At 46.5% G+C, this 27,989-nt stretch overlaps 3 protein-coding genes across 5 annotated transcripts in view; 1 reads left to right on the forward strand and 2 right to left on the reverse strand.

Moving 5' to 3' along the window:
* The window catches only part of NR1H3 (nuclear receptor subfamily 1 group H member 3), a 29,432-nt gene extending 26,951 nt beyond the window's left edge, over nt 1-2,481 (reverse strand). Inside the window, exon 1 of one of the 2 annotated variants that reach the window (XM_069858111.1) lies at nt 2,435-2,481. The gene's annotated coding sequence lies outside the window, so the exon portion shown is untranslated. Of the gene's footprint in view, nt 1-429; nt 517-2,434 lie in introns of those variants that run through there. The other variant, XM_069858112.1, reaches the window with a different exon arrangement.
* A 199-nt stretch (nt 2,482-2,680) lies between these two features.
* ACP2 (acid phosphatase 2, lysosomal) lies at nt 2,681-12,326 on the forward strand. The gene is made up of 11 exons (XM_069858105.1): nt 2,681-2,870; nt 2,972-3,067; nt 3,135-3,221; nt 5,825-5,977; nt 6,330-6,428; nt 6,587-6,676; nt 8,937-9,069; nt 9,145-9,233; nt 9,833-9,939; nt 10,160-10,335; nt 10,415-12,326. Exons 1-11 carry the CDS (start codon nt 2,766-2,768, stop codon nt 10,549-10,551), a joined length of 1,272 nt encoding a protein of 423 aa, XP_069714206.1. The 5' UTR covers nt 2,681-2,765; the 3' UTR covers nt 10,552-12,326.
* A 342-nt stretch (nt 12,327-12,668) lies between these two features.
* Nucleotides 12,669-27,910, reverse strand: DDB2 (damage specific DNA binding protein 2). Of its 2 annotated transcripts, none has more exons than XM_069857950.1 (11): nt 27,848-27,910; nt 25,887-26,070; nt 22,950-23,083; nt 21,680-21,871; nt 18,785-18,951; nt 17,586-17,685; nt 16,102-16,279; nt 15,348-15,493; nt 14,905-15,069; nt 14,553-14,598; nt 12,669-13,878 (listed from the first exon to the last, which is right to left on the reverse strand). In XM_069857950.1, the coding sequence occupies exons 2-11, from the start codon at nt 26,056-26,058 to the stop codon at nt 13,628-13,630; spliced, it is 1,551 nt and encodes a 516-aa protein (XP_069714051.1). In that variant the 5' UTR covers nt 26,059-26,070; nt 27,848-27,910; the 3' UTR covers nt 12,669-13,627. The 2 variants fall into 2 exon arrangements, with proteins under 2 accessions (XP_069714051.1, XP_069714052.1); XM_069857951.1 differs by lacking the exon at nt 18,785-18,951 and adding an exon at nt 20,679-20,824.
* Nucleotides 27,911-27,989: the final 79 nt, after the last annotated feature.

Here is a 27,989-nt window from a genome sequence, read left to right on the forward strand (position 1 = left end):
AAGCAGAAAGCAGGAATGTCCTTCACCACATTCAAAATAAAGCACATGAAATTCTATACTCTTCCTTGGACAGATCTGGGAACACACCTTCTGAAAAACAGCAAGAGTTAAAGACCTCAAACCCCAAAATTTTGAAAACTGTCAATCTCAATAGTCACACAATCACAGCCCATATCTAATTACAAGAGACATGACTTCTGAGGTCCGAGACCATCGTTACTGGATCAAACACTTAACAGCAGCAAAAATATCGTCCTTCCTTTTACCACAGAATGTGTGCTGTCATTGTGAGTGCTAACTCAAGAGAAAGCATCTTTCTTGGGGGAAAAAAAAAAAAGAAAACCAAAACAGTCACAGCTAAACAACACACTTTTTGGGAACACGAGTGTTCAGGTCAGGTGCAAGATCGGGATAAGGCAACAAACTCACCCTCTGTATTTGTACGGCTGCATGTCTGTTCTGCTGCACACCCTCTGCCTGCTTCCTCGCCGCACAGCCAGCTGGTAAAGGAAACATGCTGACAAGACGCAGAGAGCTGCGGCAGCAGTAACTGGAAACAACCAATGAGAGCAACCCAAGGCACACAGCCAGGACACATTCATTCTGTGATAAAGTCTCTTGGTTCCTTTTTTCCTTTGATTAAGAAGTTTATATATATAGTCCCTGCTACAGTACTTGTCTTTGCATCCCTTCACAATGCAAGTTACTAGAAGCTTTTCTCCATCAGCAACAGAACCAAGAAGCTCTGCAACAACTCACATTGTATTCTACCTCTGAGGCTGGCTTGGGTTAATTCCCCTCACTTTTTTTTTGTTTCAAGGAATGGGAGAAGGAAGTTGTTTGTTACTTTCACTCTCGCTTTTCTCCTACAAAAGCTGGCCTTCCCACATGAAGAAAGATGCACAGGCACATCCACATATGAGAAAGAATTATTACTGAACTCCATGATAGATTTCAAATGGGGGTTGCAACAGGAAGGCGCACAGTCAGTCTGCCCTCACAAAACCCTGCAGTGGCTGTAGCCTTCTGGCAAATGAGCCACAGGTGTGACAGCACAGAAACACAGAAAGGCCAAACTCCATCTGGTCCTGGCACAACATATCATGCCCACTGGCCTCTTTGCACAACAAAAAGGAAAGAGGGGCTGAAATTTTCAAACCATATTTGCTTCCCCAACTGAAAGACTTTTTTTTTTTCTCCTGTTTCTACCTCAGCAGGGGAGTTATGTCTTGATTAAGACTCACTTACTCCACAAACCAAGCCCACCACTCACTAAAGGAAGGAAAAAAACATCTTTTTCTTCTGTCTGTCCTCAGGTACAGCCTTTTCCCTGACACCTAGGGAACAGCAAACGCCACGTACCTTGGAATAAGCAGCAGAGCCGAGAGGACTCTTCTCTACAGACAAATACAACCTGCAGTCATAGCCAGAAATTGGCTGTCACGTAGTGATCCACGTAGTTAGTCAGAAAAATGACTCAGTGTTGGAGACTCCCTCAAAAAAGCCTTTAGTGAAGGGCCCAGCTGTGTCTTTCGGAAAAAGAAGAAGAGGGGTAGGAAATTTCAGGAGTATTTTTCTTTCATCAGCGATACAGTTTGCTTTTGGCCCATAATGAAATACCTGTTGTGTCAGATCTGTGGACCTTAGCACAACGAGCAGCAGAGAAATGGTACAATTAAGAGTCATCGCCAATGTAAGCAGTTACCTTTTAACAGCCTCGCACAAACTGACAGCTGTGCAGACAACTTTCTGTCCCAGAAAGCTCACAATCTGGGTTGACAGAAAGCAACAGGTGAATGAGAGAGAAACACAAAGAAAAGTGGAGGAGAAAATAGAAGAGGAAAGTTAAGGAGCTACCACAAAGCAAGTAAACATCTGCACGCTACACCTGCTAGTGTCTGAGACACAAACGGAGATCCGAGCTCTCTAGACGTGCGCTAACAGCCACGAACACTCACGTCCCCTCCCTAGATGCCTGATTTAACTTTCCAGGTCCTGCCACCCGCTGCTGCAGCTTTTTCGGAGGGGCCCCCGCCACCGGCCCCACTGCGCGACATGCACGGCCACAGGCACCAAGGAGCCTCCCCCCGCCCCCCTCCGCCGCCGCTCGCGGCCCCCGCCAGCCCTGGGACAGGCCGCTCCCCTCCAGCACCTTCCAGCGGGGGTCCCGGGGTATCTGCGGCGGCGAAAGCCGCGTCCCGCACCGGGAGCCGCGGAGGAGGCGGCGGCTGCTGCTGCCCCGCAGCCGAGGGGAGCGGCGACCGGCGCGATCGCCCCCGAAGCACGGCCGCCCCCGTGGCGCAGGTGCGCGGCGAGGGCCCGGACCACGCGCAGGCGCCGCCCGGCCCCGCCCCCGGCACGGATCCCCGCCGGCCACCGCCGCCTCCTCCCTCCGCGCCGGTGGCCCCACCGGCAGCCTCGCGTCCGGGTTTACTTCACGCACCCAACGTCGTTCCCCCGGGCTTCGCGCGGAACGACCGGGACCGAGCGAACCCATTGAGGTGGGGGTGGAGAGCATCCCGTGAGACCCCCGGGGTCGCCCCGCCCCGCCCGGGCCGCGCACGCGCACCACGACCGACGGCGGCCCGGGCCCGCAAGATGCGTTTCCTGTGCGAGAGAGGCGCTTCCGGTGCGCACGGCGGTGGTGTTGGCGGCCCTACCCCCTTCTACCGCGAGCGGCGCTTCCGGCGTGCGCAGCGCAACCGCGTCCGTGCGGTGCCGCGGCGCGGGGCGCGCTCGGTTCCGGGCGGGGCGGGGGCAGCGCCATGGCGGCGGCGCGGTGCAGCTGGGGGGGCGCCGTCCTGTTCCTGCTATCGCTGTGTACGCAGCCGCCTCCTGCCCGGGCTCGCAGCCTCCGCTTCGTGACGGCGGTGAGGGAGGGGGGGAGAGGAGGGATGGGGGACGGGGGCCGCGGGACGGGAGTCGCGGGGCCGGCGCGACGCGGGGCCGGCGTGACGCGGGGCCGTTGCAGGTGTACCGGCACGGGGACCGCTCGCCCATCAAGGCCTTCCCGCGGGATCCCTTCCAGGAGCGTGCGTGGCCCCAGGGTTTCGGGCAGCTCACGCAGGTGCGTGCGGGGCCAGCGGGGTGGGGGACCGGGCCGGGGCTGGGAGTGACCGGCCATGTCCTTGCAGGTGGGGATGCGGCAGCAGTGGGAGCTTGGCCAGGCCCTGCGGCGGCGCTACCGCGGCTTCCTCAGCAGCGAGTACCGGCGGCAGGAGGTCAGTGCCGGGGGGGAAAGGTGAGGGGACGGGGAGGGAAAAGAGCGACGAAGCTGGTGAGGTGGCTGGAGAACAAATCTCACGAGGAGCGGCTGAGGAAACTGGGGTTGTTTAGCCTAGAAAAGAGGAGGCTGAGGGGAGATGTTATTGCTCTCTACAACTACCTGAAAAGAGGTTGTAGAGAGATGGTTGCTGATCTCTTCTCCCAAGCGATGGGTGATAGGAAAAGGGGGAATGGCCTCAAGCTGTGCCAGGGAAGGTTCAGACTACACATCAGGAAGAAATACTTCACAGAAAGGGTCTTTGGGAACTGGCAGAGGCTGCCTAGGGAGGTGGTTGAGTCACCATCCCTGGAGGTGTTTAAAAGACACATAGATGAGGTGCTGAGGGATGTGGTTTGGTGGCAGACAGGAATGGTTGGACTCAGTGACCTAAGAGGTCTTTTCCAACCTGACGATTCTATGATTCTAGGGCACAGAGAAAGTGGGAAAAGGCAAGAGCATGGAGCGGGAGGGGAAAGCAAGGGCACAGAGAGGGAGAGCCACACGGTGCTTGGGGCTCATTTGATACTGGGTGTTTTGAGGGTCTTTGGGACAGCCCTGCCAGTGCCCCGAGCCACAAGTGGTGCATACAAAGCAGAAGTGACCTAGGCGTTTGCTTCCACCTGTGAAGTATCGGCAGCTTCCGGTTCCCCAGAGCAATTAATTTTCCTCTCTCCCTTTAGGCTGTTGCCACACTGTGTAATAGTTTTTGAGAAACTGGTAGGTTTCTTTTTATAAAATTTACAGAGCCCTTGTGGAACCACGTGCAAACCACAGGGGAAAACTTGGAAAATCAAAACCAATAAGGAAATAGAACATATACCCCCCCCTCGCAAAAAAAAAAAATATCAACCCTGCTGGTTGATCAAAGAGCTGCGAGTCAACTGGAACATGAGGAAGTGCCACAATGAGAGACGTGCTGTCACGTGGTTTGGATGGACAGCAGGCAGTCAAGACCCTCTTATTCCCACTGCTGGCTCTGCATCAGTTCAGTAGTTTCATCTGAACTCACTTTGGGTGATTGACCAGATGAGGCAAAGAGGAGAATCCCCATACAATTTTCAGTCTTTGTTTCCCTCCTTTCTGGGGTCCCCAGTAAATACCTAGCCAGCCATTGTTCGCATAGCTTCCCTCCTTGAGATTTGCTTCATCAAACAAAACTTTCAGCATCAGCTCAAACATAGATCCTTTAACCTTCCTCAATAGTCCCTTCCAAACATACTTCAGTCTTATAAAGCTGCTGCCAACTGAAACTGTTCTCCTTCTTGCTTGAGAAGGAAAAACAATCCAAGGCATATGCAAACAAAAGCTGTTCTGCTAACCAAGCCTGAACTCCTGCTCGAGTTAAGCAACCTTCCTCTTGTAAGAAGCATTGCCTCACAGTGACACCATATGACCATCTGTCACCTGACTCAGCGACAAGCTGGAGCCCTGGTGAAAGGTGCTGAAGAAAGCATGTGTGCTCAGGGCTTAATTGTTTTCTTATAGCAGTTTTAGAATTAGATCCTTATCTTCTAAAGTATTTCCTTTCTACAGAGCTTACAGAAGATGAAAGCAATCCTTTCTAATGAGTACAGAGTCAGTTGTTTTCAAGCCACGGTTAAGAGGTAGAAGTGGGTAGAAATCATTAGGGAAAAGATAACTATTTTTTTCATATGGCCATTAAGTTTTGAGATAGACTTCACATGGGAAATGCTATGAGGGAGCATATGTATTTTTTCTTACATTTCTCTCTCATTTAACATTTTAAAAAAAACCCAATCTTGACATCTTTCTGACTTTTTCTTCTTGTTTCAGGTTCAACATGCTGTTTTCTAGTACATTCTTTCATTAGTTCACATGTGTTCCCCTTGTTTACTGACTCTCTTCTCTCCTGTCTCCCCCTTAAGTGTTTTCAGTACACAGACAAGAGAATACCAAAGATATGCCATTTTGACCTTCTGAACTTTTCTGGTTTTTTGTTATTTCTCTTCTTTTTCTGACTCAGGTCTCTCTCTGAGCTCTGGAATGATAACTTTGGGCCCATTACTTCCAAGAGCCCACAACGATCAAGTAAAATCTCACAGCTCCACATTTTCTTTCTTTCCTCTTAGTCAGATCAGTCTTGTCTTTTTTTTCAGATGGAAAACCTGAGGCTTGGAGAAGCTAGTTTTTTTCCTGAGCACAGCAGGTTATTCCTAGAAGTGAAAACTGAACGTGGGAGTTTGTGCCAGACCTGCTCAGTGAATACAGTGCATTTCCTCTTTCTGCCCATCATTATCTGCCTCTCTGACTTTTCTTCATATTCAGACTCCTTTCTGTCTGTGACCTCTACACAGTGCATCTGGCTACCCCACTTTCCCAGAACAGACTGCTCCAGTATTACACACCAAATTGTGTCCATCCTTACAGTTTTGTCCAGGCTGACATCAACAGGCTGGGTCACTTCAACTCCTGTTTCTCTGTTGACCATGAGCACCTGCGGGGCACTCGGAATAGTTCCTTAGCAAGTGCATCGTCCTGCCTCTGAGTATCACCACTTACAGAAGCATTACTAATGGTGCTCTGTCTCTGTTCTGGCAGATCTTCATCCGCAGCACAGACTGTGACCGGACGCTGATGAGCGCGGAGGCCAATCTGGCAGGCCTGTATCCACCAGACGGGCACGAGATGTTCAACCCGAACATCTCCTGGCAGCCTATCCCTGTGCACACAGTGCCTGAGTCCGAGGAAAGGGTAAGTTGATCTCAAGGATATGTACTGACTACTCAAATACTGTGTTTTGCTGACCTCTCAAAGCCTGTGCTTCAGTCTCAATCCAGATCTTGAACGTCCCCTAGGATCTGTGTTGCAAAGGTTCTTCTGTTCCGAAAATAGGACAAGAATTCAGGGGCTGTGTTCACTCATCATGTTAGCTGCAAGTCCTTAGCAGACCACACGTGATCTGGAGCGTGTTAGAAGGCCATACTTGAGGCTTCTTATCGATGCATCCTGCCAGTCAGGGTTTCTTTATAGTTGTGCATATTGACTGCAAATTGTGTACTTCAGTAATCTTGGTGACCTGGCCACTCTTGCTGTTTCTGTCCAGCTACTGAAGTTTCCTTTGCCTTCCTGTCCACGGTATGAACAGCTACAGAATGAAACACGACACTCGGCAGAATACATAAATAAGACCAAAGAGAATCGGGTAAGTGTTTGCGTGAATTAAGGTGATCTTACGCTTGTAGGTAAAGTATCATCACATCTGTGTAATCAGAGCTCTGAGAAGAGGGTAGGAATACCTATGCATGTAGTGCAGTATGAGATCAGAAAATTGAAGGCCTTTCTCTTTTCTCATGCCTACAGCAATTCCTGCAGATGGTGGCAAATGAGACTGGGATCCGGGATGTCTCTCTCGACTCTGTTTGGAGTGTGTATGACACACTGTTCTGTGAAGTAAGTTTGGCCGTCTTCTTACAGCTGCAGGAATTTGGTCTTCAGGGCTCACTGGGTTTGTTAGAAAGTTGTTTTGCAAAATCTCGTAAAACAACTTTTCACCATCCCCACCCTACAGCTAGAAGTAATGTTCTAATTTTGGAATAGTAGCAATTCTTACTCACTAGAGGCACATGCCAAGAATTGCATACTTTTGCACCCTGTAACCTCCCACTTTGTAGCTTAGATATATATCATGTCAGAGCCAGAAAAAGTCCCACCTGCATAAGAAATGCCTCTTTAGATTTCTATAGACATGTCTGGGTTAATTAAGGGAGAAATGAGATCTCTGGAAACTGAAGGAGTATTAACTTTATGATTTAACTTGGGACTATTCCTGGTTCTACCTCTCTGTTACTTTTGATCAGTTTTCTTTCTGTGCCTCAGTTAACACCATATCTAACAGAAAATAATGCCCTTCTAGGTTGAGTGAGGTTCACCATATCTGGTTTTTGACCTATTATAAAGCCCTTTGCCAGAGAAAAACTCCGGAGACAGGTGTTAACTGTCTGGGTGGGGCACCAGACTCTGTATTCATGTGGAATGAAAGCACATCTCATGGAGGCTTAAACAAAATGAAAAATTGTGTTAGCTTTGCTGTGATAATGCTAATGTAAAGGTCACGTATCCAGGAGGCTGGTAGTTGTTGCATACAAGTTCATTTGTATAGAACTATACAGCATGATGGAGTAAATTGTAGAGATACTTGATGTCGAACTAGCTAATGGTAGGAGCAGCAGTAAACCCAAGTATTTTGGCACAGTGATGTGCTAATTCTGTGGAGGTGCAAGGCTACTTAGCTTGTGGGCAGTGGCATACAGTGGGATGTACTGTTTTGGGGACGTAAAAGATAAACTTGCATGAAATTGCACTTGCTCTGTAAAGCAGCAGCTAGAGTTGCTGCAAGCTGAGAATATCCCAGTCCAGAGCTGCATTGCACTATGCAAGTTTGCCCTCTTATCACAAACGCAATCTCCTGTCTCATAACTATCACAGCAAAGCAACTCTTGTTGGTAATAAAAATCATTTGGTCAGAGAGGTCATAGAATTATAGGATGGTTTAGGTTGGAAAGGGCCTCAAAGAAGAATTTCAAGTCTTCATTTTCAAGGCTGACTTAATGAGCAGATTTGGCCCAGAATGCCAGCTGACAATGACAGTACTCCCCAAAAACATGGAGAGGAGCTCACTGGCTCAAAATTAAATCAGAATGTTTTGAAAAAGGGGAGGTTTTATCAAACCCATGAAACCTCAAAACTATACCCTCAGGCTGAACAATCTTCTCAGCTGCTTTGGGCTTCCTCCTTTTTTTCTCCTACTAACAGTGCCCTGCAGAGAAGGATTGTTTTTCTTCACCTGGGCAGTAGATTCATTCTGCCATCTGGGTGGAGACAATAAAGGCCAATAAATTGTTGAACTTACTAGCTATTCTCTTTGTAAATTAATGAAAAACTAGCCGAGTATCGAAGTTGCTGATGGGAATTACTCTGAACCACTCAGACAGAATGGACCCTTAAGGATATTCAGTGTCATCTTCTGGCAATTTAATGGGATGTGACATAAAAAACTGCTCTGAGTAATGCCAGGAAACCACAACTGCTGTTTGTCTGCCCGTATAACTGATCCTTTCTTGTAATGGGTTGGTTGCAAAGCAAATTCTTCTCTTGGCTCCCAGTTCTGTGTATTCTGGGTTCAAGTTCTAAGCTTTGTCAGTGGTGCATCCCAGTATTATGTCAGCAGACCGCTTGCTAACTTCCCAATATCCTTCAGTGGCCCTTAGAGCCTCTGGGAAAATTGTACTGCAGATACACCAAAAACCTTGAGTTTGTGCTCTCTTGATTATCTTTTTTTTTTTTTTCTGGTTTTGACTGCTTGCCATCTGCAGGGCAGAATCAGCCACGCGTAAAGTAAATGCCCTAAGACTATTGTGTTGGTGTTAAGATGGAACCCTGCACTCCAGTTGTGCCTTCACAGACATGTAGCTCCTAGATTTTAATCTTTATGCTTCTCATTATTAGTTTCTGAAACAACATTAAAACCCACATATATTCTTTGTATGCAAGCACAGCAGTGTGAAAACAGAGGCATAAATGGAAAAGAGGCGTATTTAAAATAACATAGGAAATCAGTAGCCATATGGGCAGGACTCCAGACACTCTGACTCCCATTCTCTGATTAATCTGTGATCCATGCTACCAGCAGATGCATATTCTGTTTTTCTAGCAAGTGCACAAGATGGACTTGCCTGTATGGGTGACACCAGATGTCATGACTCAGTTGAAGAAACTAAAGGACTTTGGTTTTGAATTCCTCTTTGGGATCCACAATCGGGTAGAAAAAGCTCGTCTCCAAGGAGGTGAGTGCACCGGGGAGGGAGCTTCATGCTGCTCTGTCTAATTTTTGCCACTTGCCAGCTGTTCCTTTTCCTCAGGGGTCCTGCTGGATCACATAAGAGAAAACCTCACTAAAGCAGCAAGTATTTCTGCGCACCAGAACCTGAAAGTACTTGCCTATTCAGCGGTAAGTCAGAGCTCGAGGGGTAGCTTTTATCCATCTCCTTCTTCTCGCAGGCAACTGGGACTTGGTGGTAGTTCTAACCCTTTTGGTCTTCTCTATAGCCCATGCAATGATCAGGACACGCGTCCTTTGCCTCTGGTTGGGTGGCATGTGCAGTATCTGGCATGATTCCTCTGGGGTCCCTGGGGAAAGTTCCCAACCTGTTCTTTGTCCCTATTAGCTCAGGCTTGTGGATGAGACTGGCAGTCTTTGGGGAGCCACTGCTGTATTTATTTGGTAGATGGCTTGATGCTGCTCAGGTGTGGTGTCACAGCAATGTGGCTACAAGAGTCATCCCCCCTTTCCAGCAGCTCTACCTGGGAAGTCGAGGGTCTCCCCCAAATTGCTTTCTAGAAATTAATTCTTGAAGAACAGTGCAGGACGTAGATGGCTGTGTTTCACTTCCCTCCTCTGGTATCAGCACAGATCACTGTTCTAGCAGTACAGTGGCAGTTACAAGGGTGACATCCCCTCAGCACTACCCTGTCCATTACTGGTATGGTATGAGCTGCCCTGCCACATCCTGAAGGGTGACTGATTTGGTTTTTTTCCCTCTTTCTCAGCATGACACCACACTTGTGGCACTGCAGATGGCTCTAGATGTCTACAACAAGATTCAAGCACCATACGCCTCATGTCATTTATTTGAGCTCTATCAAGAGGATGATGGGTGAGGGCTGCAGTAAAGACATCTGCTGTGATTTCACCTCAAGGTTTAGATACGTAGGCTAGGCTCCACCTTAGGGGGATGCAATCTTGCTCCTAGTGGCAGACTCTTAGGAGGAACACTACCACCAGAGTAAAGGAAAGGGTGCACACGTGGAGTTTTTTGGAAAGGGATGGTTTTAGCTGGCAAAAAAATGGCCCATCTAGCTGTGTTTTGTTTTTAGTAACTTCACTGTGGAGATGTTTTTCCGGAATGACAGTGGGAAGGAACCTTTCCCACTGACAATCCCTGGCTGTCAGCATAAATGCCCACTGCAAAGATTCTTGGAACTCACAGATCCTGTTGTTCCTCAGAACTGGGAGCAAGAATGCCAGGTAGCAAGCAGCATGCACGACACAGGTGAGTGCAGGCTGGACCAGAGTGGGGCAGGAGAAAGTTTGGATGATATCATATTGACCACTGGTTTTCTACCTTGCAGAACTGTTCGTGGGTCTGGCTGTGTGTGGATCCATTCTCCTTCTCCTTATAATTCTCCTCTTGACTGTACTGTTTCGCATACAGTCTCAGCCTCCTGGCTACCGGCATGTTTCCAATGAGGGAGAAGAGCAGGCCTGACAGTTGCTTCAACTCCTTCCAAGGCAGTAGGTGGGAGCAGTGTTGCCCCTAAGGATGATTGGGCACCTTCAGTTACTGAGCATTCTCCTTCTTTGGCCATTGCTTCCCAGAATGAAGCTGGGACTTGAGTTTTGGATGCTTTCTAAAGGTGATGTCCCAGAGAGACAGAGGACTGAGCTACTCTAATGGAAATGACACTTTTTCTGAAACCAATATACTGTCATGCCCCCAGTCCTCGTACATCTTCCTTAGTCTGGGACTCCTAACGTGGCCAGTTAGAGCTGGTCAAGTTTTCCTCCATTCAAGTGACTGTAAATGTTACCACTTGCTGTGACTGTGGTACAGGGGCTTGGGCCTCCAGCAGCTTCCACATCCAGTGCAGTCAGGAGTTTCATCTGACTTCAGGGTGAATCTGCTATGAGTGCTTTTCTCTCAAGCTGTTGGGCTGATGATGGTGGGAAGGCCAGGCTTGGAGCAGAGGGTGCAGCTCACCAACAATGCACTGAGACTCATCAGCTGCCCATGCAGAGGGACCTGCTGCAGATGATGGCAAACGCTGGAAAGTGTTTCTTGAGGTTGCTGCTAAGTAGTTGCTGGTGGCAACTGCTTTTTTTTCTCTCCTTACATTGTGGCTCAGGAGAGAACTGGCCTGGAATCGGGACAAGATTCAAAACCTGGCAGTAGTTCCTAGGATTCAGCTTAGAGCAGGTTACATATGATCCAAGCAGCTCTTGGGAGCTTCATCAGAGATGGAATTTGTGTGACCACAGCAAACCCACACCCAATTTCTTGTGCAGTGTTGGCTAGAGAAAGGGGAGTCCCCGCAGATAAGAAACTTGAGCCCTGTGTAAAGATTCAGCCTTTTGATTTCCCCCCCAACTCTGAACTTCAAGTGCCAGTTACACGGAGTACCCGGTACTGCTGGCAGTCCAGATTTCAGCTACAAGCCCAAGGAATATGCTGTACTAGCAGAATATTTTTATGCTCTACAGAAACGTAGCAGACCTAAGACTAGATTAAGTGCCACGTTCTGAGTTTTTGTTCCTATCATTTTCCCTACTGGATGGACAACAAATAAAAAAGACTCAGTAAGGATCAGAGTTTGCAGGTGACTCTGAATCCCTTTATTTGCCATGCTTTGGCATTTTATCCAAAGTGAGATTCGTTCTCCAGGCTGGCCTCTCTGTGCACACTGCAGCAGCTGCAGGGAACTTGATGCCAAGTGCTCACCACCTGCCTTGTAGCCTTTGGCAGAAAATGAGACTGCAGCAGGCACCAGAAGCACAGGCTCTTCACATGCTGATGCTGCACATTCACTTCCCATTTTTACTTCCCTTTCTGGTGCAGTTCCTTTCCCCTCTTGGCGGCAGAAGCCAGTTCCCAGGTTACAGACATTTCCTTTTCTTCCCCTAAGGAGTGCTGTGGGGACTTTTCCCTATACTGTAATCAGCATCTGCCAGCATGGGAACTCTAAATCAGCAGAAGGAGCTTGCTGTTCTCAGCATCTTCACCTTTTTGTCCTCTGAAGATACAGTCTAGGTCCCCTGCACAGCAAGAGAGTCACAGAGGAAAAGCTATGGCCTGTAAGAAACAGGCACAAGAAAGAGGTAATAGAAAGTGCATTTAGGAGGACCAGACCCATTATTTTTAAAGACAGCAAATTTTGCACACACAGAGGAAAGGTTTCTGTGATGATTTAGACATTTTAACTGTGAATGACTTTCTGTAATTGTTCCAATACATTTCCTTTTCATTAAAATCAGACTCGCACTGAACTCTACTTCTCTTCTCTAAGCATTTGCAGGGTTAGCACCAGTGTGCTCAATGTTGGAAAAAAGGCAGAACTTACTACTGTACCCCCCCCCCAAAGTAAATCCTTGATTTACAGTCTCAGACTGAGAATTGAGATAAACGATTTTCAACTGCAGCAGCCATGTGCAGACACAGGTTATGCAACCTGTTCAGCTGGGAAGGGTTTTGTGGATGCAGTACTGAGCAGTACTTCCACCACTGTTCTAGGTCTCTTAGCTCTCTGCAGCACAGCTAATAACTTCTTCCCCCATATGAAAGCGGTTCAGCAGAATGTTCGAAGCAGCCACTCTTATATCAAGGCAGAATTTCAGTTTAGTACAAAACTTTATTAATATCAATACTGCAAAACTATAAAAGTGAACACAGACAATCTGAGCAGGCCTGGGAGCCTGTCCCATCCATCAACCCCCAGGACAGCAGCAAGGCCCCGGGCAGGCTTGTAAACAAAACTAGAAAAAGCAAAACTTTTCAGTTTAACAGCAGTCAGACTGGCTCTGAGCAGGGGTGTTTGGAAGAAATTCCTCGTTTCTGCTTTACCAGATTTTTATCCAACATTCAGAAGCATGTAGACACAGGTGAAAAAAATTACCTAGTCAGTGGCAGGAAAAAGCCTAGAGCTCCGAGAACGCAAACTACAGAATCAGTAGGTTCCTAGCTCCATACTGCCATCCCATCCCATGAGCTCTGGCATCCTCGTGTTCTTTGTGTTCTAATGCTCTAGTTAAATAGCTGCAAGCACAGAATAGGCTAAGCACAAGGTCTTTACAGATGTGCATGTCCCAAGAAGCTTGCATATGGGAGAGGCTGGTGTTCCCTAGGCTACCCAAGCTACCCATCACCCAGCTCCTGCGAACATTCCACCTTTTCAGGACATTAATCTTGTTTGCAAAGGGTTTCTGAGCTCAGTTTGACTAGGACAGGTTGGGGACCCCGTCATAAACTGCTCCACAGCAGGCTACAGGAGATGAGAGCCTCTGACAAGTGATGACAAGCAGATGTGGCAGGCTGGAAGCAGTAACTTCAGGAGGATCTGAACATCTTCGAAGTTTTCCTACTGCATGGAAAATGCGTAATAGCTCCACCTACAGGAAGAACTGAGAACTGACATAACTTTTCTAGAAGGGAAAGCAACGGCAATCAGGGAAGCAAGATCAGATCCAGGGGGGAAGGACAAAGCACAAGCCTAATGCCCTGCATGGCTTATGCTGCCCATTGCCAACACTGATTTTGTACCCTGCGATCCAGAAAGGATCAAAACACTAAATCAGTTCCCCACATCCTTCCCTTTTTGCTTCCTTCCCTGTGATTTAGAATCACTACTTTTTGTTCTCCTCTCCTCCAGCTCCCAAGGCAATAAGTTAGCTTTGAGTTTGCTTGTCCCAGGGTTTGCCTGCCTCTGTCCTCCACGTCTGGACAAACTCCAGCTTCCAATTCCCTGTTCTGTCATGGCTTTCAAAAGATGTTCTTGCTTCTTGGCCACCATCTCCTCCCGGCTCCAGATCAAAATATTAAAGCCTGAGAGGAAAAATTGAACACTGTGCATCAGAAACTCTACAGCAAATATAAAACCATAGGCTATGTCACTTAAATGCCTGAAACTCAAAATGCTTTGTCTGTTCCAAGATATTTTCAAGGTACGCTGGATACAAAGCGACTTATGGCAGATGGTGTCTCCACACAGCCATGGAAATTTGATCTAATTAAGAAACATAATCAACTCACTCCTAATCTCATCTGTCACAGGTATAAGACCAGCTCCCTTAATCCCATACAGACTGCAAAAAACTGAGTAATCTCGGCTCTGCAGCCTAGGAAATTAGACAAAATAAACAAAAGGAGAGGATAAAGCCTAGCAGGAAGAGGCTTCTTCCCCCCCTACTTCACCCCTCATCGTTTCCTGCTGCTGTTACATGGCCAGAAGATGGCAGCCTCTCCCTGCTGCGGGAAGGCTTCTCCCTCTGGACTCCATGCTCTCACGAATGTCACACAGGAGATGACTAGCAGCCTGTTTTCTAACTGCAAAGGTGTAAGACTGAAAAGGAGCTCTTGATCTCTTTTACAGATGTAGGAAGTCATAAAGGATTTGGGAAAACATCACTCACATCTTGCTTTAGTCTGGAGAAACAAGCCTGCCCTTTTCTAGGACTGGAACCCACCTGTGCTTAGTGCCCCAGGTTCTCTTTACTTACCCATGCCAGAAGCCAGCGTGTCTCCCATAGGGTTAAATTTATTGAGCTGAAAATGGAAACATAATCAGAGTCTGTAACAGCATCACTGCTTATATAAGAGTCATAAGAGTGCCACAGCTTATCTAACAGCAAGCAACCATCTGGAAAACCCAATGTTCCCTAAAGTGCATCACAGAAAACCCACAGATGATCATGGACCAGCTCTGCTTGAGTCAGCAGCATTAGGTGGCAGACAAACCCCATCCCGTGTGAGCCTGTCACTGGCACAGGGGGCACTCCTGCTGCTCTAGGCCCTAACACGTATCTCTTGGCTGCGGTTCAGCACACAGCGGTTCTTCTAGCTTCAACTCACCGAGATGATACCAGAAGCATTTGGATCATAGAGCTGGCAAACCATCTCCCCAGTGTTTCCATCGAATACATCAACAGTTCGTAGCTCATTCACCGTGTAACCTGGGAACTTTGGGTCCGGGTAGCGACCTGCTACAATAAGGTCATAGCGAGGATGCCATGTTGCCTAGTCATAGAGCAGAGTAATGGTGAGTTAGGAGAAAAGGACAGAGCTTGCCCTGACACAAAACAGACAACCGGTAGTCTGAGCAACCATTTGTACATCCCACCCATAGCCTGAAGAACACGGCTACCCTCAGAACAGTGCTTTGCTGGGAGCCACAGCAATGTGGACACCCAGCCACCAATGTAGTATCCTGACCAGAAATCAGACCGTTTCTGATTTACAGCTGGCTCCTAGCACCACGCGTGATACTTCTATCATACTGCACTGGCTTAGCTCACCTTAATAGGCGTGAGGTGCTGAAACTGCCGATGAGGATGTGGGATCAGATGCTGTGGCTTGGTCCAGTCTGAAGATGAGTAAATCCTGATTTCACTCCGCTGGTCTGTGCTCAGGAGCTTGGCACCATCTGTTGGGCTGAAGTAAGCTAGGAGAGGGCAACAAGAAGGCAAACAAAAGATCAGTGCTGTGACTGGCAAGAAACATACAACTTAAATTTCTGATTGGAAATGCATTGCTCTTTAATAGGGATGTGAATATGACCACGTGTCTCAATAGACAAGACTTCACCTGTCTCCAACAAACTCAAAACTCTTACAAACAATAAGCTGAAACCTACAGCACTACGTTGTGTAGTAAGAATTTTCGTTTTAGAATCACGGAAAGAGACACTGCAAAAAAAGGAACTTACTCATTCAAATGGAAAGTTAGTGGAGAGACACCTGCAGTTTAAGACTTCCATGAACCAGTAAAACTGCACCAATGACTTCAAGTTTTCTATTCTCGGCCACTGCTGATGCTTCCACACTCACCTCTTAAGGCACAGTGCCACAATTTGTATGGGAAGTCTAAGACTGTGCTGCAGCTACCCTGTTACCTCCCTTGCCTCTGGCCACATGTTCCCACCACCATCCTTGATTCAACACTAGCTACAGTACAACTTTGAGCAAAAGCTATCATGACCACAACAATAAAGGCTGAGCTGAGTGGACGCTCTACAGACATCCACGCACTGAAATCCTTATTGCAACTCACCTGCATTGACAGGTTTGTCATGAGGAAGCACATGAAGAAAATTCATTTTGTTTTTGATGTTTCTGAGGTCCCAGATTTTGACTGTCTGATCCACAGATGCTGTGGCCAACAACCACTCACATCGGGAGTTAAACTCCACATGAGTAACTTTCTTCCTGTGCAATTTCAGCTTCCAAATCTGCAGCAGAGGAAACAGAAAAATCACACACAAAAAACCCCAATCAAGGTCTGGAGTAAAGAAGTGGAATAATAATCTACTAGTGCAGAGTGAAGAGGTCACATATTTATAGAGTGACAAAACTTCTAAAATACACCAGAATTTTGTTCACTAGAATCAAGAAAGGAGAAGATCGACCTTGAGAGCTATTTAATTCTAAGAGAACTCTGATGCACCTATTTATTACAGCTGTGAGAATGGAAAACACAATCCCTGGTTCATGGAGGCAAGTATTAGTGCCACTATACAAAATAAGATCACATCTAGAATATTTTATGCAGTGCCAGTCTTTCATCTGCAGGGAGATTAAAACAAACTGGAACAGGTACAGAAAATGCACTGCTGACATAATAAAAAGAACAAAGGGCCTGCTTTTGAAGACCAAATGGACTTGCTTTGTTTATCTTAGTAAGAAAGGTGGGGGAAGATCTAATTGGCTTCTAGAAATACATCAGCAAAGAAACATGAAGGTAGAAGAAATATTTCAATTAACAAGTGGATATAAACTGGCCATGAATAAATTTATATCCAAAGCCAGAAGATTATTTCTAGTCAAAAGAGTGAAGCTGGAAAAAAAAAAAAAAGGAAGCAACTAATCTTGAATAAGCCTAAATCATTTGGAGCAGCCCTGACTCTGCCCACTAATTTACATGGCTCCCTCTGGCCACAGCCCACTGTGTGGCAAACTCTTACAGACGTTACCCTTACAGGAGAAACGGCAATTCTGCTGTGACAGTACAACAGGCACTTGAAAGCAGGGCCCGCTCCAACTCTTCTCTAGTCTGTTCCTGTTCTACCTCAGACTGATGCGCTCTTGCATCTGATGGCAGTAGTACAATTTCTATCCCAGCTTTCACTGAATTCCTGTTGTGTACCTACTCCAATGTCATAGAAGAGAATACATCAAAGCAGTATCTCCCAAATGACTCCCATCAGTGCATTAAGTTTCTGTAAGTGTGAAGGTTGTTGGCAGAGGGTGCTCACATCTTCAGATTACCCTGTAATTACTCTGGCCTGTAGCAAATACTCTTAAGAAAGTGGTAGCACACAACACAGTCCCAGTTTGGGGAGCGTTACCATTACACTCAGTGTGAAAATGTCTAATGAATGGCAGAGGTGTAGGACTTCTCACCACCTAGATAATGGGTGGACTCATCTCCTGAGCTTCAAAGTACTTGGCTCCTCTTTTCGAGCTCCCTGTAGTGTAGGAAAACACATGAGCCACGAAGATTCCCACAGAGGAGACACTAGGCGGAGCCATACAAACCTCTTCACCAGAAGTGCTGAGCAGGACCACGTTGCCCACGTTGTCACCTGTCACCACTGCACGGCAGCTTGCAGAAACATCAACGCTGCAATACCAGCAACTAGAGGGAAAGACACAAAATCAGTGCTGCCTCCCACAGGCAAGTGAAGGCAGCAGAGCTCTGGTTCGCACTTCATCCTTGATAAGGGAGACTGCAACAGATCGTAACTGCAATTTCCTGTCTGATGGTGTGGGCCTGAGTATCAGAAGTGGGATTGGCCTATCAGCAATCCTTTCTGTTGGTGACTGAATATGAAATAACTTCCTAATCATTTGCCAAGTGCTCATTAGATGGAATCTGACACACTGGGACAGTGGAACACAACAGAGGCTGAAAAGCCACTTGGTGCCTGCATGTGGACACACCTTGGGAAAGATCAGAACACCCTTGTGACATTGACAAATGAACAGAAACAGCTTTAAAAATACTTTTTCCACAAGACACTGAAGCAATAGTAAAGAAAAGACAAAAGCTTTGGACTGGAAAGTTGCACATCAAACTGTCTCTATTTCATGCTCCAGGAAACAAAACTGAATAGAGACTTATCTGATAAAGACATACATCTTAACCCCAGCTCTGCTGAGAGGAAAAGGGCAGCAAGAATAAAGCTGGGGTCCTTTGGGAACTTGTTGGGAAAGCTTCGTCTGCAAAAAAAGTGATTCTGGAATTCGAGGTCATGGAAATTAGCGTGGTGAGCCTGAAGCCTCCAGAAGGGCAGCAGGGTGAACTCGATAACCTGAAACTCAGATTGTGCAGGAACGTTTTCTGGCTTTCCTATGCTACCTAATCTGCTACAGACGAAGCAGAACACTGGTGACAATGAAGAGGAGGAAGTTATCCTGCTTTTCTCACCTCACACTTTACGAAGCAAAAAGCTGTCAGTACCTGCAAGACAGGAGATGATGTCACACAAAAGCAACACCAGCACAGCATGCTCAGCTACTGTAAAAGTGTAAGTGCCTTGTGGTTGCCTAGCTTTTCACCCATGCTGCAGTGCTAGGGCCACAACCTGGAGCCTGTCTACAAGCTCCCTCGCAGGACCAATTCATACCAAGAGTCTCCTAATACGGGCAAAGATGAAGATGTTAGAGAGCACAAGCAGCAGCATAATATTAACCCCAAGGAACAGAGGATCAACCTTGCGGTGCTCCCTTCTCACCAAACATTATGGTGGTCATGGCCACAGCCCGGGGCACGGGAAATCACCTGCACCGCTCTGCCCTCAAGGTCCTGCAGGCTCAGGGTGCCATCCCCTGATGCCACATAAAGCTTCACTGCTTCATAAGGACTGAACTTGATGTCTCCAAGAGAATCTCCTGGCCCTTTCTGGAACATACACAAAGCCAAGAGGCATCAAGGTTAGAGTGGAAGACAAAATCTTAATCCAACACTCATTTCCTAGAACACACTGCTGGTCTCCTTAGGCACAAGGCACTGCTTTCTGACAGGTCATGTACATAACTCTTTTTTTCTAACCTATTTCCAATTTGAGCACATACATTCTGAGCCTGTAAGTTCAACCCCACCACTTTGGGCTGTAAATATCATCGGCAGCACTGCTTCTTCTGCTATGGGGGTAGGTCTAATCTTCAGTGAACCACCTGGCTCAGACCAGGCTTAGGAAATCACAAGCAAAATCAGCACCATTCCATGTAGAAACCACATACAATCTCATGACAGCCCTGCACCAAACTTTTCTTACAGAAACTTCATTTACAAGTTCCCTACAGGCTGCTTCCAGTGCTGTATCTGGTCTTTCTCAAGGTACCAGCAGGCAGGATGAGACTGGTGCAAAGGAGAAATCCTTCTGCTAACCCCATGGCACAGGAATCTTATGTTGTATTGTTGTCATGTTGCTTTATTATGCTGTTTTCCCTCAATCTGCCTACTGAGGAAATGTGGAAACCCTACACAAAGACAGAAGAATGCTAACTTGGGAGTCCCCAAACTCTTTGATACTCAAGTGCACTCCATCTGCTGCTCACAGAGCAATTACTTTTAATAAAGTCTCACTGTATAAACGCTAGATTTCAAGAGGCCAATGAAGATTAAAAAAGGCCCGCTCACAGAGCCCGCCTGTCCTCACAGCAGTAGAAGGAGGATGTCATGCCACTCCAAATCCAAGCATCACTGCTGTGATAGGTATCCCTCTGGGATGTGACAGCCTCACACCCCAGGTCCCAGTCTATCCCTCCTTGTTCACCTGGCCAGTCACCTCAGCAGTACTTGGGTTTACCTTCTGCACTATTACAAGATTGTAGCTGGAACAGCCAATTTGGAAACCAAGCATGAAAGCTACCATTAAAGAATCAGGTGGGGAAAAGTAAAGAGGAGGCTAATGCAAATTCCCTCACTTACCTTTAAGCACTGCACTGAAGTAACTAACTGAAGAGCTCAGGCTCGCTCTTGAGTCCACAGAAAAAGCAACAGCCTGGGAGGGTGATTCTAAGCACAGGCAGACAGAGCTGCCTTTAGCAATTCATCTCCTCTTTTCACTCATTACTGAAGGAGCCCGGACTTTTAATTTTAGTATTTTAGATAAGCACCAGATATTAGGTGGGATGAATTGGGTTGATCCTTACGATACACACCACTTGAAGTTTGTGGCGTTTGAGGAGAAGCACTGAGGGGACTATAAACTGTCCTGTAAAAACCGTCTAACAAGAAGCAGTATTGCTAATAGGTTAGAGGTTAGAAGGTCCCCAGGGCACAGAGCTACAGGAGGTTTAAGAACAGATGGTTGAGGAAATCCACTGGCACACCCATGCTCTCCCATGTATAACAGGAAGTAAGCAGCATCAGATTCCCTCCCCTTTATTAAGAAAAGGTCTCTCATACCCACCACCCTGTTTCAGGGAAAAATAAAACAGGACAGTGAGCTTCCCTGGAAGAGATAGGATCCCTGAAGTTCAGAGGATAAAGGACATGTATGTGGAGAACAGGAAGCCCAGCTCCCACATATTAGAGACAAACATATCTTTCTCTCTCCCCCTCTCTCTGTAGCGCTCCTGCCAGCAGGACACAGAGGCCCAAAGCATTGCTGTATTTCTTACTCCCAGTCATCGGTGCTGGTGAAGACCCGGACAGTATTGCCATTAAAATCCTGCAGGGTGGTGGTGCCGGCAACTGACGAAGTGTACAGCTGACTAGGGTTAAAAGGGTTAAACTTCATTCCTGTGATGGCCCCTCCAGCTCCCATCTACAAGGAAGGGGATGAACAGAAGAAAAATCCACTGAGTGATGGAGAAGGAGAAAAGTGTGTTCTGTAAGTCTGCATTCACTGCTATGTTTTAAACAGTGAAACACACCACAGCCCTTCAAGGAGGAAAAGACAAACCATGTCTTCCCACACAGGGCTGTCCAGACAGATGCCCTCCTGGAGGACAAAACTGCCACTGCTTCAGTCCCAAGGCCATGTATTCCCTGGCTGGCTGGCACCACACTATTTGCAAAAAGAGAAAGATGACTCTGGAATTTCTGGAGGACAGACTCCCACCCAGTGTATATCTACATTAGTCTAAAAAGAGAATAAAAGTTACAGAGTCTTTGAGCCCCTTTCAGAATGGGAACGGCTGAATACAGCAATCAGGGGGCATGCCAGCTATACAAACCATTCATTTTACCTTAATTTCTTACTTTAGATAAAGGGATTTTGTTTCTCCCCACTCAAAGATTTTTCCTCATCTGACACAGAATAAAAGGTGAGCAGAGAAAAGATCAAGACCTAAAACAGACAGACCCTCTCTGCCTCTTTGTTTCTGGCATCCCTTTTAAGATGACTTTTTTGTCAGTTGCTGTATTACTTTTCCACTGAACACACACCAAGTACTGCTTCATTATGAACTTAATCAAAGTGCCTCATTTCTCCCCAGTGCTAGAGCAGTCTGGGACTTAGGAACAGACACACTGTTGCATCTCAGTCTCATCCCATAGCTGGCTACTCTGCAACCTAAGACCGTTACTCGCTTCTCAGAAGAGACCTCAGTTTTGATCTGCAGTATCTTGAGGTGCTCCAGTTTTCCCTCCCACCCATTCCACAACCCCAGAGGCTTACCCCTTTTATGAAGCAGGTTTTAGTAAGTACTTCATAGTCCCAAAGGATGATGTCTCCACCTTTGGAACCAACAGCTACTGTACTGGGGTGTGTTGGATGCCATTCCAGGCATGTCACTCTCCTGTCAAAGGGACTTGCTGTTCGAAAGAGGCGGTATGAGGCAAGAGAGCGCACAAAGGGCAGCTGCAGACACTGTTAAAAAGATAAAAAGAATTGTGATTTTTGCAGGGATCCCCAAGATTCTCTGAATGAGGAGTCCTAACGATTTCTAATTGTTATCAGTGTTAGTACATTCACACAAAATTCTAAGCCTCTCTGTGGAACGAAGAGAACGTGCTGTCATCAGGGGAAACAACCTGTGACCACACAAATCCACATCAGTCACAGCATTCAGAAAGCAACAGAGAAGTGACAGATATCACACTTTAAATTATGTACTTGGAGCTAAGCCTCATGGGCTGAGCTAAAAAGACAGGATAATTAAGAGAGAAGAACGTGCCTCCGCACCAATAAAAGGCAATTCTGACTATCCATGTCTTTACTGAGCATCCCAAAATACTACACATCATCCAAAGATAAAATATCATGGTCCTCCGCCCAAACTGCCTGCAGCTCATCTTACAGCATAAGAGTGAACAGAACACTTGAAACAGGAAATGAGAAATCATTGTATTGTTATTCAGCAGAAGAGCAGGTGCTGCTTAGATGAGCATGGTGATTATCTTTAGATACTCAAAAGAGATAAATTATCAGGAAGGTAAAGCTAGCCCAGGTGCTTTCCACCTATGGATCGTACAGAAGAAGTTCATTTTTTACTTTTTAACAATGGAACAAGGCTCTGAAAAACAGTAAAACATTACAGACTTGATATAATGTCTGTGAAGAGGAAAAATGAACACTAAAACTGACATGATTACCAAAGTAGAGTGGATACAAAAATAATACGACAGAACAGTTTGACCAATATGCAAAAGTAGTGCTGTGCAATAACTCAACTGGTAGACTGGGTAAGTTCAAATATGATTCAAGGAAGCATAGAATTATCAGATGATAAAAGTATAGAGTGACAGGGCTGGGTCAACAGAAAGGGAAAAGCATCTCAGCTCTGCATTTCACAGGATTAAAAACCAAAAGGGTGCACCAGACTTGGAGCTACTAGCTGCATACGTGAGGAACTCTAAGACCCTTTAAAGTTTCTCTGCTTGTGCTGAAGATGTTTTTATGTAGTGAGCTGAGATGTCCAACAGGTCATGAAGGAGGAACACCTCACCTGCCTGAGCTGTGCCCGAATGGAGCCTCCCAGCATGTTCTGGTAGACATAATGAACAATGCTGCACTGCCGCTCCGGCTGATGGAAAAGGACTCTGTTGTTTCTCAGGCCCACAGATCCACCTCCTCTCCAACCTGCCAGGGAAAAAAAAAGTATAAAACTTACTGAGAGCCAACGCCTGTCATGCTCATTCACTAAACAACATGGGAAGACGTCTGCATTTGCTGCTACATTCATGAAAACCTTCAGCCACAAAAGAAAAATCTCTAAATGATTATTACATGTCTAAAGTGCAGCAGCCTCTGCAATTAAGGAGTCCAGTGCTTCCCATAGCCTGCCAGAGCTTTGTGTATGCTTCTTCTTGTTAAACCTTCCTTCTCCTCACCACAGACTTATCACAAAGACAACAGGAAAGGACTAAAGCAAAGCCACAGGAGTTGCATGTCTTGGATAATAAACAATTTGAATGGTTCATACTCAAAATAGAATGAAGCTATCCAAAGCCCCAAAAACTTGGAGATATGCCATGGGAGGTGGTAAGCTGCTGGGTAAAGCAAAAGGAAGGTCAGACGTGTGACCAGCAGAAACATTAGCACTTGAAAATTCCCTAAACGTAGCAACGTGAGTTCCCCCCACATAGTTCCTGAAATGCCGGCTTGTGAATCAGAATTTTCGATCTGCTTGTGCTTTAGCCCAAACAGTCTGCCTATGGCACTGCGAGTTTTGTTTTTGATAATAGACTTGCTGACGCCTCATTGCCTGAAAACCTTTCTGTTCAGAGTGATATTTTGCTGAGAGTACAGCAGGCTTCTACATTTCGTTCATGTTCCAAGTTTTTATCTTCAGGGACCTTTAAATAACAACAGATCTGTTCAGTTCCCTCTCTGTTATCTAATCATATCCAAGGCAATAGTCTGTAAGACCCCAGGGGACCTAGACGTCAAAAGGAAAAGAAGAATTTCTTATGACACAAGAATGCTATTTTTATTTAAGGATATTTATTAAAAAAAAACAACAATGAAAAAAAAACAGAAGACCAAAAGCACATGGATCATCCTATATGATTAGAACTTAAAAGAAATCTTTCTTTAATGCAACACTGGAGCCTAGAAATGCACAAGTATGAAACTAAACTTTGTACACACACCAACATAGTGCCAACACTTGTCACACCTGTTGAAATAGGTACGGAAGTACTTATATTCCAATTCCCTTTTTTCACAGAAGAATTGGCATTCACAGTTCCTTTTTCAGAAACTGAGGGATTTTTTCCAAATTCTGTTTTACTACATAGATTTATTACATACTTAAGAAACAAACTTAAGGCCTTTCTAGAATCTGCTGGAAGAAAGCCTTTAAAAAGATGTTTCAGTTGCAAGGAACTGAACCTTCATGGTGCAGGAGAAAAAAAATGATTTTTCCAAAACCCATAAAAACCATCACTGTAACACAGAATGGAAAAGTCTTAATTTTTTTATAAAAGGATGAAAGGAAAAACACAATTGTCCTCATTTTTCCAAAGTACTGGCTACATCCAATTCCCTCTGACTCTTACAGGTTACTCTTGCACAACTGCAGATGCTCACCCAATCTGAAAATCAGGCCTTGAAGTAATGATGAAAGTCATGTAGCTAAATAAACTTATAGAACATGTTTTAACTATCCACAGTTATACACAGAACTCCTTTCAAACAGAGTATTTTGCCTCCAAATCCACTGTTCACACTGCCAACTGCTTCAAGTTTTCAGTTACACACCAGACAATGGGAATGTACAAAACTGTAGAACTCTCATATCTCTGACTGTTGAAAAACACTTCAGCTTATCCTGGATCCTTAAAGCCAAAATAGTACAGAAAGTGTGTGAAATTTCCACACAAGGCAGTGATCTCCCAAGGAATTAAAAGTTTTATGAGCGAAAAGGAGGCCAAAGGAAGATCTTATCACTCTCTACAACTACCTAAAAGGAGGTTTTAACAAGGTGGATGTCAAGTCTCTTATCCCAAGTAATAAGTGATAGGATGACAGCCTCAAGTTGCGCCAGAGGAGCTTTAGATTGGATACTAGGAAAAAATTTTTTACCAAAAGGATTGTCAAGCACTGGAACAGGCTGTCCAGGGATATGGTTGAGTCACCATCCTTGAAGTTACTTTAAAGGCACATAGATGTGCTGCTTAGGGATGTGGTTTGGTGGAGGACATGGTAGTGTTAGGTTTATGGTTGGGCTCAATGATTTAGGTCTTTTCCAACCTTAACAAGTCTATGATTCTATGAAAATAATCTTTACAGTAGTTGAAGCCTACACAACTTTCTTAATAATGCAAAGCATTAACCCTTCCAGTATCTTAGAGCTTAATCACCTTTCCTCATTATATCAAAAATCTTTATGAGTTGCTTTTTTTTTTTCAGTTACATGCTAAAGGAAAAAAATGAGCCTGAGAAGTGGTTAGTGGAAATTCCGTCCAGTCTAATCTGATCACAGAGGTAAAAGTATTCCTACTTACTGTAGAAGAAGTTAGAATACGCCAGGAATCAAGTGAAAATGCCAGTTTAGACTGCTATGAAACTGCATTAAGAATTGCATGGGAGAAAAAACAACGTATTACCACGACTGTTCTGTCCTACAATAAAGCAGACATCTGGTAATTCAGGAATTACACAAAACTTTACCACCCTCAAGTGAGCTGTGACAGCATCTTCGATAAGCGGGCTTCCACCAAGAGGTATGGAGTCTCAAAAATGAAACACGCACGTGCACACACAAACACTCGCTACATAAATAATTGCACGTGCCCGTGCATCACTTCAATACATAACCCCATCTGAACACCCATGTCTGAACACGCTTCTTGGCATTCTCCCTCTTCAACTAGTTGATGCCTGTCTTTTAGGGTAAATCTGGCTAGGGAGAAACAGTAAGTACCGAAGGAAACATTACCAATTTTCTCTGGGGGTTTGGACGTTTTTCTCACAAACAACCTCTTCGCTTGTGGCTCATTCCCTAGTTCCTCGTAGTCCAGTTTCCTCTTCCCAGCTGATTTTGGCTCTTCCGGCCGATGCTCATGTTCCCTCTCACGCTTCTTGTCCTTTGGCTGGTTCACTGGAGCCATTCTGTCAGATCACTAAAAACAAGCAAAGCATGGAAGGTAAGACTGTCATACACTTTAAACTAGAAGACAGAGAGGAAAACTGGAACGAAACATATCCCAGTGGTCTGAAAGTAGTCATTATACCTGTACCCTCTTTCATCAGCATGACACTAGCTTTTTTTTGTGCTCTGCCGGACAGCGGAATAGGTTCAATAAACTCTTCTCTGTTCACATATGAAAATGAATGTGTCCTAGAGCATTAGAATATGTTTTGACAGATGTGCTTCTACCAAACTTCTAAGCTTAAAGCCCACAGATCTGCACAAACTACATCTGTGAAAGCACACAATACCCTAACTGTTTCTCTAGTAGCTCACACTGAGCTCTTTAGATTCAGCTGAGAAAAAGCTCAGAGCTTTTATGACAACAGGCAAGGCCAACTGCTCTTCCACCAAATATGCTGAGAAGGCACTTCCTACATAACAGCCATTTTCTCACAACCACCACCTTACATCCCACAATTAGAGGCTGGACAGACAATGGACTGAGAGCAGCCCTGAAGAGAAGGACAATGTGCGCTTGCAGCCCAGAAGGCCAACTGCATCCAGGGCTGGAGCACCAAAGGAAGTGTGGCCAGCAGCTCGAGGGAGGGGATTCTGCCCCTCTATTCCGCTCTTGTGAGACCTCATCTGGAGTACTGTGTCCAGTTCTGGAATCCCCAACATAAAAAGGATATGGAACTGTTGGAATGGGTCCAGAGGAGGGCTACAAAGATGATCAGAGAGCTGGAGCACCTCCCATACGAGGACAGGCTGAGAAAGTTGGGCTTGTTCAGCCTGGAGAAGGCTCCAAGGAGACCTTATAGCGATGTTCCAGTACTTGAAGGGGGCCTACAAGAAAACTGGGGAGGGACTTTTTACAAGGGAATGTAGTGACAGGATGAGGGGGGAATAGCTATAAACTGGAGAGGGGCAGATTTAGCCTAGATATAAGGACAAATTTCTTCACAATAAGAGCAGTGAGACAGTGGAACAGGTTGCCCAGGGAAGCTGTGGCTGCCCCATTCCTGGAGGTGTTCAAGGCCGAGTTGGATGGGGCCTTGGGCAGCCTGATCTAGCGGAAGGTCTCCCTGCCCAGGCCAGGGGGTTTGGAACTGGATGATCTATAGGGTCCATTCCAACCCAGACTATTCTATGAGTCTATGACTTGGGGGTTTTAGTGGATGAGAAGCTTAACATGAGGCAGCAACATGTCCTTGCAGCCCAGAAAGCCAACCGTGTCCTGGGCCGCATCGGAAGTGTAACTAGCAGGTCGAGGGAGGTAATTCTGCCACTCTGCTCTGCTCTCACGAGTCCTCGCCTAGAGGATTGTGTCCAGTTCTGGAATCTCCAACAGAGGAAAGACATAGATCTGTTGGAGCGGGTCCAGAGGCGGGCCGTGAAGACGATGAAAAGGGCTGGAGCACCTCCCACACAAGGACGGGCTGGGAGAGCTGGGGTTGTTTAGCCTGGAGAAGGCTCTGGGGAGACCTTGTAGCAGCTCGCCAGTACCTGAGGGGGCCCCCGGGAGGATGGGGAGTGCAGAGACAGGGCGAGGGGTAATGGTTTCAAGCTGAAAGAAGGGAGATTTGGGTTAAGACTCGAGGAAGAAACGCTCCACGCTGCAGGCGGGGAGGCCCTAGCCCAAGCTGCCCCCTCCCGGCTGGAAGGGGCTGGGAAGCGCCCCTGCCCACGGCGAGGGCGCGGAACCGGGTGATCTCTGAGGCCCCCGCCCCGCCCCACGGCCGCAGCGCCCCCCACCCCGCGCTCACCTGCGCCCCGGCGGCTCCGCTCGGCCCCGCGCGCCGGCCCCGCCCCCGCCGTTTCGTAACCGGGGAGGGAGGGGGGAGCGGGGGGGCCGGGGGCGCCCCGAGGGGCAGCGGGAACCGGAGTCGGCGCTGCCCGCTGGGAGGC

The sequence above is a fragment of the Phaenicophaeus curvirostris genome, chromosome 5 (assembly GCF_032191515.1).
Source record: "Phaenicophaeus curvirostris isolate KB17595 chromosome 5, BPBGC_Pcur_1.0, whole genome shotgun sequence".
NCBI classification, from domain to species: Eukaryota; Metazoa; Chordata; class Aves; order Cuculiformes; family Cuculidae; genus Phaenicophaeus; species Phaenicophaeus curvirostris.

Excerpts from the sequence above, each read along its gene's own strand:
- ACP2 (XM_069858105.1), top strand. The coding sequence starts at position 2,766 with ATGGCGGCGGCGCGGTGCAGCTGGGGGGGCGCCGTCCTGTTCCTGCTA. Across the intron at positions 2,871-2,971 it reads GCCTCCGCTTCGTGACGGCG|GTGTACCGGCACGGGGACCG; the intron begins GTGAGGGAGGGG and ends GGGCCGTTGCAG. Across the intron at positions 6,677-8,936 it reads ATGACACACTGTTCTGTGAA|CAAGTGCACAAGATGGACTT; the intron begins GTAAGTTTGGCC and ends CTGTTTTTCTAG.
- DDB2 (XM_069857950.1), bottom strand. The coding sequence starts at position 26,058 with ATGGCTCCAGTGAACCAGCCAAAGGACAAGAAGCGTGAGAGGGAACAT. Across the intron at positions 17,686-18,784 it reads CATGACCACCATAATGTTTG|TTGCTGGTATTGCAGCGTTG; the intron begins GTGAGAAGGGAG and ends CTTTCCCTCTAG. Across the intron at positions 14,599-14,904 it reads ATGCTTCTGGTATCATCTCG|CTCAATAAATTTAACCCTAT; the intron begins GTGAGTTGAAGC and ends TTCCATTTTCAG.